Here is a 10,391-nt window from a genome sequence, read left to right as displayed (position 1 = left end):
TTTTTTTGGTTTTTCGAAACAGGGTTTCTCTGTGGTTTTGGAGCCTGTCCTGGAACTAGCTCTTGTAGACCAGGCTGGCCTCGAACTCACAAAGATCCGCCTGCCTCTGCCTCCCAAGTGCTGGGATTAAAGGCGTGCGCCACCACTGCCTGGCATATAAAAAAATAATTTTTTAAAAAAGAAAGGAAGAAAATAGCCATTCTCAGTGGGGTGCGATGGAATCTCAAAGTAGTTTCTTTATCTTATTAACTCGGGCTTTACTGGAAAAAGATACCCGCCATGCTGTGAGAGCTCCCGAGTGGAGTTCGTGCATCTCATGAACCTCTCCAAACAGCCGTTCTGAAGCTCAGAGCTTCACGCTCTACACCCTCACTGTCAATTATGTTTTTATGTGCTCTTCCACCAAAACCAAAGCAAAACAAGACTGAAAAGTCAATGACAGGGCTAAAACTAGAAAAAAAAACATCAGCTTTATACTCACAGCTCATGTCCTGTAGCTGCGTTCAGACCTTACCCAGCCCCTAATGTTTCGCTTTCTTGTTCTTCCTACATATTATATGGTAGCCACATGTGCCGTTGATACATACAAACATACATACATGCATACGTACATACATACATATTATAGGTTTGGAACCGCATAAGTGAGCTTATTACCTTTGAGATGTGTTACCTCAATATTACACATTCTAACTCCATCCATTTTCCTGCGAATTTTGTTGTTTCATTTTTGTTTAGAGCTGAGAAATATTCCATTTTATCTCCGCTGGAGATTTTGACCCACTCCTGTTGGTGGGCACTTAGATTGGTCCTCTTGCTCTGCTACAGTGACCAGAGCAACACTAAACATAAGAGACTCCGTAAACATCTCTACGGTAGGGTATGGAGTTCTCTGTGTCCAGGTGCAAGACTGGCTTAGGTTAATCATACGGTAAAAATCTGTTCGTTTTGTTCTGTTTTGAGGAACCTCCCAACTGACTTCCATAATGACTATACTAATTTGTGTCTCTCACAACAGTGAATAAGGGCTTCTCCTTCTCCACATCTTCTGCAGCACTCAAAGTAGTTTGAATTTGCATCTCCCTGATGGCTAATGCTGTTGAACACTTTTTTAAATGTTTAGTAGCTTTTGTATGTCTTCTCCTGAGAACTTCCTATTCGGATCAATGGACCCTCTTCTGCTTGGGTCGTTTTCCTTGTGTTTAGATTCTTGTTTCTTGAGTTCTTTGAATATACTGTAGTGTTTATTGAACTTCCCAAGGTTGACAACATGGTTCAGCAAGCACGTGTTCTCGCTGTCCAGCTTGACAGCCTGAGTTTGATCCCCAGGACCCGCGTGGTGGAAGGAGAGAGAACTGAGTCCTGAGAAATGTTATTTTTTTTTAGTTTTATATATTTATGTATGTTTTAGGCATGGGTGCTCTGTCTGCATGCATGTCAGAGAGGGCTTCAGATTCCATTACAGATGGTTGTGAGCCACCATGTGGTTGCTGGGAATTGAACTCAGAATCTCTGGAAGAGCAGCCAGTGCTCTTAACTGCTGACCCATCTCTCCAGCTTGAGAGTTGTTCTTTGACCTCTACATGTTGGCCCTGACACTTGAGTGTGCATACACAATAAGTAAATAATTGTAATTTTAAAAACGAAAACACCAAGCACTGTGGCACATTCCTGTAATCCCAGCACTCGGGAGGCAGAGGAGGCGGATCTCTGTGAGTTCGAGGCCAACTTGGTTTACAGAGTAAGTTCCAGGACAGGCTCCAAAGCTGCACAGACACCCTGTCTGGAAAAAAAGAAAAAAAAATCCTTAACTATTGAAATGTTGCCAGGCGGTGGTGGCGCACACCTTTAATCTAATCCCAGCACTCGGGAGGCAGAGGCAGGTGGATCTTTATGAGTTTGAGGTCAGTCTGTCTACAGAGCTAGTTCCAGGACAAGCTCCAAAGCTACAGAGAAACCCTGTCTCGAAAAACAAAAACAATCAAACAACTATGGAAAATGTTGTTTATCCAGTATGGTAGCTGCTAGTCATGTGTGTTGTTGAAAAGGAACGAAAGGAAAGGAAAAGCTGCATGTGGGGTCCCAGGGCTGTAATCCTCGAACATGGAAGACTGACGCATGAGATCCCAAATGTTCAGACCTCAGGAGCTAAGCAGGGGCCTGCCTGGTTAGCACTTGGAAGGAAGAGCTCCAGTTCAAGGCCAACCTGAAATATATAGCAAGACCTTGTCAGGGGTCCTGCAGGAAGGAAGACAGGTTCTCTTCGAGGAAGGACTTACCTCAGAAGCTGTCCTATCACGGCAACTGGAGGTGGAAGGCGAGAGCCAACCCCACAGCTATTCTCTGATTCCTACATATGTAATGTAGCGTACGCTGCTCCTCCCCTCGCTCGATAGCCTGTGAGATGGCTCAGAGGGGACAAGTGTTTGTCACACGAGTGGTTTAAGTTCAATTCCTGGAGCCTACATAAAGGCGGAAAGAGAGAACTGATTCCATGACGTTAGTTCTCCTCGGCTCTCCAATACACACACGCACACACATGCACACACACACATACGCACACACACGTGCGCACACATGTGCACACACACACACAAAGGCTGAGGGAAACACTGGGAGAATTCAGTTGTTGGAGTGCTCAACCCGCACTTTCAGCCTTAGCACCACAGAAGCGGAGAGCCTATAATCCCAGAACTCATGAAGTGGCAGATGCAGAAGATCAGAAGTCAAGGCCGCTTCAGCTACACAGTGAATTTGGGGCAGGCCTGGGCTTTATGAGACTTTATCTCAACTAAAACAAAATGGGGGTAGGAAGTAGAGGGGCTCAGAAACCAAAACTGCGTTTCATTTTTTTTAATTTTTTATTTATTATGTATACAATATTCTGTCTGTGTGTATGCCTGCACACAGACCTCATTACAGATGGTTGTGAGCCACCATGTGGTTGCCGGGAATAGAACTCAGGACCTTTCGAAGAGCAGGCAATGCTCTTAATCACTGAGCCATCTCTCCAGCCCAACTGTGTTTCAATTTAAATAATCGGAACTGGAAAGTTGGCACTATGGTTAAGAGCATTTGCTGCTCTTGCAGAGGACCAGGGTGCAATTCCTTTATACCATCTGTAACTCCAGTTCCAGGGGATCCAACAGCCTCTTCTCACCTCCACAGGCACCAGACAAACCTGTGGTGCACAAACACACATGCAGGCAAAACACTCACAGACACAAAGCACCAAACCAATCTCAAATAATAACAGTTGCTTTGGGCTGTTAGCTACTGTTCTGGGTAGCAGAACTCTACAAAATGTTGAGTCTTCTATTTTCAAACGTGTTTATTCATTTACTTATTTGTTTTGTGTGCTCTGGTGTTTTGTCTGCATGTGTCATCTGTGTGAGGGTGTCAGATCCGCTGAAACAGGAGTTACAGACAGTCGTGAGCTGCCCTGTGGGTGCTGGGAGTTGACCCTGACCCCTCTGGGAAGAGTGGCCAGGGTTCTTCTCCATTTCTCTAGCCCCAAGACTTCTTTGTGATCCTCCTCAGGTCACCAAGATTCCTGAGCTCAGAGACACCTTAACGACAATGTCCCATTCCTATTGTTTCTGGTCTGCTGATTTTAGGTCTTCCTCCTCATTTGATTTCATAGCCCCTCTTTTTTTTTTAATCTTTATTTATTACATATACAGTGTTCTTGCATGTATCCCTTCAGGCTAGAAGAGGGCACCAGATCTCATTACAGATGGTTGTGAGCCACCATGTGGTTGCTGGGAATTGAACTCAGGACCTCTGGATGAGCAGACAGAGTGCTCTTAACCTCTTAGCCATCTCTCCAGTCCCATAGCCCCTCTTTTTAAAATAATTGATTTTTATTTTATGTACACTGGTGTTTTGCATACACATATGTCTGTGTTAGGGTGCTGGATTTCCTGGAGGTATAGACAGTTGTGACCTGCCATGTAGATACTGGGAACTGAACTGAACCTGGGTCTTCTGGAAAAGAGGTCAGCACTCCCAACTTGAGCCATCTCTTCAGCTCCCCCCCCCAACCCCCGCCTATTTTTGAGACAGGGTGTCTCTGTATAGCTTTGCAGGCTGTCCTGGAACTTGCTCTGTAGACCAGGCTGGCCTCAAACTCACAGAAATTTGCCTGCCTCTGCCTCCTGAGGGCTTGTATTAAAGGTTTGCGCCCCACTGCCCAGCTTTTTTTTTTTTTAAGATTTATTTTATTATGTACACAGTCTTCTGTCTGTATGCTTGCTTGCATGCCAGAAGACGGCATCAGGCCTCACTATTATATATAGATGGTTGTGAGCCACCATGTGGTTACTGGGAATTGAATTCAGGACCTCTGGACGAGCAGCCAGTGCTCTTAACCTCTGAGCCATCTTTTCAGCAAAGCCTCCCATTTCCCTTCGTAATGAATTTATTTGTTTATTTATTCATTCACTCAGACAGTATCTTACCTATGTTGTCTAACGCTTACAGCATCTTCCTCAACTCATATCTCTATTTCCTTTTTAACATTTATTTGTTTATTGGTGTGTGCGTGTGTGTTCCGCTCTGTATGTCAAAGCATGTGGTGGACATCAAGTGACTGCTTGCAGGAATTAACTCTCACCTTCCATCATATGAGTCCTGCAAACTGACCTCAAATCCTCAGGCTTGGCAACAAGTGCCTTCAGCCACCAGGCCACCTCACTGGGCCTCTTTTGCTTCTTTGTTTGACGACAGTCTCATGTAGCTCAGGCTAGCCTATAAATAGCTATGTCACTGAGTCTTGATCCTTTCACCTCCCAGGTATTGGGACTATAGGTATGTACCGCCAAGCTTGACTTCAATTTCTTTTCTTTTTGCGATTGTGTGCATGTGTGCATGGGGTACATATGTGTGCAGGTGTGTATATGTGTGCACATATGTGTGCAGGTGTGCATCTGTGTGCAGGTGTGTATATGTGTGCATGGAGGTACATATGTGTGCAGGTGTGCATCTGTGTGCAGGTGTGTATATGTGTGCACATATGTGTGCATATGTGTGCAGGTGTGCAGGCAGAAGACAACCTGTGGTGTCATCTTCAGGATATAGTCCACCTCCTTTAAGAGAGAGTTTCTCCTTGGCCTTGAGCTCACCAATTAGGCTAAACTGACTGGTCAGCAAGTGGGGAGGACACTCCAGCCTCTGCCTCCCTTGTAGTTCGGATCATCATATTTTTACATGAGTTATGGAGCTGGAATCCAGTTCCTTGAGCTTGCAAGGTAACCATTTTCCCAGCTGAGCAACCCCGACCCCTAGCACTTGACTTACTTTTTAAAGAAGTGGCTGAGGGGTGGAGCTCAGCATTTGTGAGACCCAAAACAAATCTTTAGGGGTGTGACTTAGAAACCTTAGAAATCAGAAACAGTTCTGAGGTGAACTATTACAAAAATCATTCAGTTCTGAGTGAGACCGACAGGGGTCTCTGGAAAGGTCGCTGATGCAATGTCTGGATGCTCTTCCTTGGCTTTGGCTACTTGGTGGTTCTGCTTTACCGGGCTTTCTTCTGATTAGGGCTATAGATAATACAGAGGTGGAAGTAGCTAAGGAAGGTTACTAGAAGGTGGCGGTGGCTGTATGTTAGGCCCCAAATGGGCTGTAGATTCTTGAAGTGAACTCTGACTTAAATCATCTATCTTTAGGGTGACTCTGGGGGACCGCTAGTCTGTGAGGACGGCGGCCGTTGGTTCCTGGCCGGAATCACCAGCTTTGGCTTTGGCTGTGGACGGAGGAACCGCCCTGGGGTGTTCACTGCAGTGGCTCCCTATGAGTCGTGGATACGGGAACATGTGACGGGTTCAGAGCCCGGGCCTTCCTTTCCCAGCCAGCTCCAGAAGCCCCAGTCAGGACCCTGGGAGCCCGGAGAAGAAAACTGTACCTTTGCCCAACCAGGTGAAGGGGTGATGCCCTGAACCTGGCTTAGCCGGACTGGGCAGATTCAAACTCGGGTGGAAGGCTGCAGGGTTAAGGATTTCTGCAGACCTCCTGACCCAGGCCTCTCCTCTCATCTCTCAGAGTGCGGAAAGGCTTCGCGGCCAGGGAGCTGGCCCTGGGAGGCCCAGGTGATGGTGCCGGGCTCCAGACCCTGCTATGGAGCTCTGGTGTCTGACAGCTGGGTCTTGGCACCCGCCAGCTGCTTTCTGGAGTGAGTGAGAATCCACGTATCTGGCACTCTTGCACCTCAGACAGGCTCAGTCCTTCCTATGAGGTGGGAGATGTACTGCTCAGTCTGTAGGGTGGGGTTCCCCTGGAGATTACAGAATCCGGGCACAAAGAGGGGGAGTCTGGCGAGGGTGGGTAGGAGGCTCGGTCCAAAACGCGAGAGCCAGAGTAACAGACTCAGAATAGGGAGCGCATTTCCAGCGCTGGGCGAAGCCCCAACTCCTAGATGCAATCTAAGCCTGGGAAGAGAGGCTTGCAGCGTGTGTGCTGAAGGCGCACACGTCCTCAGCGTCCCCATCCAGCAGCCCCGCACCTCTGACAGCCCACCCGGCGACCTTGAAGCCTGGCGGGTGCTGCTGCCCTCGCGTCAGGTGGAGGAGAGGGTGGCACGCCTCGTGCGGCACGAAAACGCCTCCAGGGACTCGGCCTCGGACCTGGCGCTGCTGCAGCTGCGGACGCGCGTGAACCTGACCGCCGCCCCGAGCGCCGTGTGCCTGCCCCATCCCGAACACTTCTTCCTGCCCGGGAGCCGCTGCCGCCTGGCTCGCTGGGGCCGCGGGGGTGCGCGAGGCCGCGCGGGGACACCGCCTGGGTGGGGCGCGGAGGGCAGGCGGGCGGGGTGGGGACCACGCGGCCGAAGCACCCGCTTGCCTCCCCGTCTCGCAGAATCCGCAGCCGGCTCCGGCGCGCAGCTGGAGGCGCAGCTGCTGAACAGCTGGTGGTGTCACTGCCTGTACGGCCGCCAGGGGGAGTCGGTGCCGCCGCCGGGAGATCCGCCCCACTGGCTGTGCCCCGCCTACCAGGAGGAGGAAGAGGCGGGACGATGCTGGGTGAGCGACAGGAGCTCGCCGCGACCATCCGGCCCCGGCCGGAACTCAGCTGGAGGCGGGAGGAGCTAGCAACGGGGGCGGGGCGCTCCGGGCCTCGTGCCTGTGGTGCCGTAACTCGATTATTCGTTACTATTTTTTTTTTTGTGACTGTTTTTCTGTGTATCCCTAGCTGTCTTGGAGCAAGCCCTGTAGACCAGGCTAGCCTCGAACTCCGAGACCTGCCTAGGCGTGCATCACCACGCCCGGCTTATTCCTTCTTTTTAAACGCTTTGAGTGTTGGAAAGCCAAGTCTGGGTCCTCGTGAAGCAAGTGCTTTCCCGACAGAGCCATCTCCTCAGCCCGAGTTTGGCAATTTTAATTTTGAGAGGGCTTGAAGCCAGGCGGTAGTGGCGCATGCCTTTGAGTTCCAGGACATCCAGAAACCCTGTCTCTAAAATGGGGGTGCAGGGCCCAGGCAGTGGTGGCCTCTGATCCCAGCACTGTGAGTTTGAGGCCAACCTGGTCTACAGAGCAAGTTCCAGGACAGCCAAGAACAGCTAACACAGAGAAACCCTGTCTTGAAGAACCAAAGAGAGAAAGAAGGAAAGAAGGGCGTGGGATGAAAAGGTGTTGGAATTTGCTAAGTGAGGGCTTGATTTTTACGCAAATTAGTGTTGGTACTTGGCCGGAAGGATGGATGTTTGATTAGTCCACGGAAGGAGAATCAGGATCCCAGGAAAGCCCAGAAAGCTGAATGCTCACGCTAGTAAAAACACTGTTTTGCCACAGAAAGATTCCAGTTGGAGCCTTCTGTGTCGTGAGGAGGGGACGTGGTTCCTCGCTGGATACAGAACCTTCTCAAGTGGTTGTCTCCGTCCCCGAGCCTTCTCCCCGCTGCAGACTCACGCGCCATGGATTAGTCATGTGACTCAGGGCGCTTACCTAGAGGACCAGCTGACCTGGGACTGGGGTCCTGAGGGGGAGGAGACTGAGGAACAGATTTGTCCCCCACACACTGAGCATGGGGGTGAGCAGGGGTCTGTGAGACTTTAGGAGTTCCTGGGAGGTCTTAGATCCTGGCAAGGCTTCCAGGAGGCAGCTTGGGGACTCCCGCTGAGATGGCCACCTCCTCTCTCTAGCCTGTGGCCTAAGGCCAAAGGCCAGTCCAGCTGGTGTGTTGTGGCCCTGGCTGACAGAGGTGCATGTGACTGGTAATCGAGTCTGCACTGGGATTCTGGTTGCCCCAGGCTGGGTCCTAGCAGCTACTCACTGTATTCTCAGGTGAGAAAAACTGGGTGATAAATCAAGGATTCTTTCAGCAGTAGGACATTGTCGCTTTGGGATTTGTGCGTTGTGGGAAATTTTTGCTGGAATGTTTTGGTTATTTGGCTTTTGGGGGGCGGGTAAGATCTTTTGAGACAGCAGAGAAATCACAAAGCAATTGCATGGTCCAAGAGACCTGCTCTGCCCCTTCCTTCTGCTGGGAAGGAGTTCACCAGTTATGAAAGAAATAGGAGCCCATGCTGTTTCCTGTTCCCACAGGTTGGGCTCAACCACAGTGCCTTACATCGAAGTGTATCTGGGCCAGGCAGGGGCCAGCTCCCCCCCACAGGGTCACCAGGTATCTCGCTCTGTCATCAGCATCCGCCTGCCCCGGCACTTAGGACTTAGGCCCCCCCTGGCCCTGCTGGAGCTGAACTCTCAGGTGGAGCCTTCCCCATCAGCTCTGCCCATCTGCCTACACCCAGGGGGTATTCCTCCAGGGGCCAGCTGCTGGGTGCTGGGCTGGAAGGACCCCCAGGACAGAGGTGAGAACCCTTGGGTCATGGGAATGAGGAGTGACCTCAGACCAGAGCCCTATACAGCCTCTTTCCTCTCTAGTTCCTGTAGCTGCTGCTGTCTCCATCTTGACTCCACGACTCTGTCACTGCCTCTATCAGGGCATTCTGCCTCCCGGAACCTTCTGCGTCCTCTATACTGAGGGGCAGGAAGATAGATGTGAGGTACAGGGCGGGTCCTATGCATCTTGGGCCAGGGAGGGGAAAGGTAGTTCTAGGCGACTAGACCCTATTCAGATTGGAATTTATTGGTATTGGGCTCCTGATAGGAACAAATATTTCTGGCCTAGACTTCAGAGGGACCAGGAAGCAGGAAATCTAAGGGTGGAGACATGTAGTGTTTTGTGACTGGACCCTAAGGACGTTAAGAGAACCAGATGCAGGGGTAACAGACCCGTTTGGCCTTGGCTCCAACTTTACAGGTGACCTCAGCACCTTCCCTCCTGTGCCAGACTGAGGGAGGCCCCTGGGTTCTCATGGGCATGGCTGTTCGAGGTAGCCAGGAGCTGTTTGCAGCCATTGGCCCTGAAGCTACGTGGATATCGCAAACTGTGGAAGAAGCCCATTTTCTGCATCCCAGTGGCTCCCCCTACTGGCCTTCTGAAGACAGTGACCTCTGCCCCCAAGACTTGGCAGGGGCTGCAAGCTCCCCTAAGGTTGCGGCTGTGTTTCTGCTCCTGCTAGCTCCACTGATCCAGGGCTGAGTCTGGCTCCTCGTCACACCACCCATCAGGCCTGGAATGTGGCCCAACCAGCCAGCTCCCAGGCCTGGAGAGGGCCTCTTCCACCTATACTACATCAGCTTTCAGATAATTGGACCTCAGTGCTGGCTACTTTGAACCTAAGAATCCTTGGGGGTGGGGGAGGAAGAGACAATAAAGATGTAAATACAGACACGTGGCCTTGTGGCATCTCTTAGGTTCCCCAACACCTCAGAGCTGAGGGGAAAGCCCCAAGGATAGGGCTCTGCCCTCTTGGTGAGTCAGGCCTTGGGATCCCAGGAAATGTGTCCCCTATAACGTGGCAGCTGTTCCCTCATTCCTGCCTCTGGGCGGGGGAGGTTAGGTGAACAGCTGATCGTGTGTCACCTCTGCTCTGGAATTAGTATCTCCAGCACCTGCAGCACACTTCAACCCTGGCTTGGTACCCCCCAGACTAGAAAGCCCTGGGATGTAAAAAACAGCCGTGAAAGTACACCCTGATGCCTACTGTACATTCCTAGAGTCTCTAGCGTGTGTGTGCATGCATACACACTCACACACACACACATGAACCTCGGCACCCTTCAAGAAACTCCCACTTGTCCATCCCAACCAGTGCCCCCAGAAAATCCCCCCTCTGCGCCCAGCTTGCCTGTTAATTCAGTGCACGTCACCTGCTAACTGGCAAGTGGAGCCTGAAGAATAAGTTCACCAGGTGCTCCCTGTCGAGTGGAAAATGCATGTTGCTACTCCTTGACTAGGGATGAAGAAGTGGTCAGAGAAGAAATGAGGTTTGAGCTCATAAAGACAGCAAGTGCAGACCTAAGGGAAGAGTGGAAGTCTTAACCGGTGAA

General features: G+C 50.7%; 1 protein-coding gene across 1 annotated transcript in view; it reads left to right on the top strand.

The window, feature by feature from the left end:
- The window catches only part of Prss36 (serine protease 36), a 15,057-nt gene extending 5,352 nt beyond the window's left edge, over positions 1 to 9,705 (top strand). Inside the window, exons 7-15 of the mRNA XM_050166101.1 lie at positions 5,670 to 5,919; positions 6,043 to 6,172; positions 6,479 to 6,750; positions 6,856 to 7,019; positions 7,788 to 8,025; positions 8,138 to 8,279; positions 8,541 to 8,806; positions 8,880 to 9,001; positions 9,259 to 9,705. Of these exons, the coding sequence (XP_050022058.1) occupies positions 5,670 to 5,919; positions 6,043 to 6,172; positions 6,479 to 6,750; positions 6,856 to 7,019; positions 7,788 to 8,025; positions 8,138 to 8,279; positions 8,541 to 8,806; positions 8,880 to 9,001; positions 9,259 to 9,540 (1,866 nt within the window). The 3' untranslated portion in view covers positions 9,541 to 9,705. The remainder of the gene's footprint in view (positions 1 to 5,669; positions 5,920 to 6,042; positions 6,173 to 6,478; positions 6,751 to 6,855; positions 7,020 to 7,787; positions 8,026 to 8,137; positions 8,280 to 8,540; positions 8,807 to 8,879; positions 9,002 to 9,258) is intronic.
- Positions 9,706 to 10,391: the final 686 nt, after the last annotated feature.

The sequence above is a fragment of the Alexandromys fortis genome, unplaced genomic scaffold (genome assembly GCF_014885135.2).
Source record: "Alexandromys fortis isolate MF-2015 unplaced genomic scaffold, M_Fortis_MF-2015_v1.1 scaffold_146, whole genome shotgun sequence".
Lineage (NCBI taxonomy): Eukaryota > Metazoa > Chordata > Mammalia > Rodentia > Cricetidae > Alexandromys > Alexandromys fortis.
Note: the sequence above shows the minus strand (reverse complement) of the source record. Positions and strands in the feature narration are given on the sequence as shown.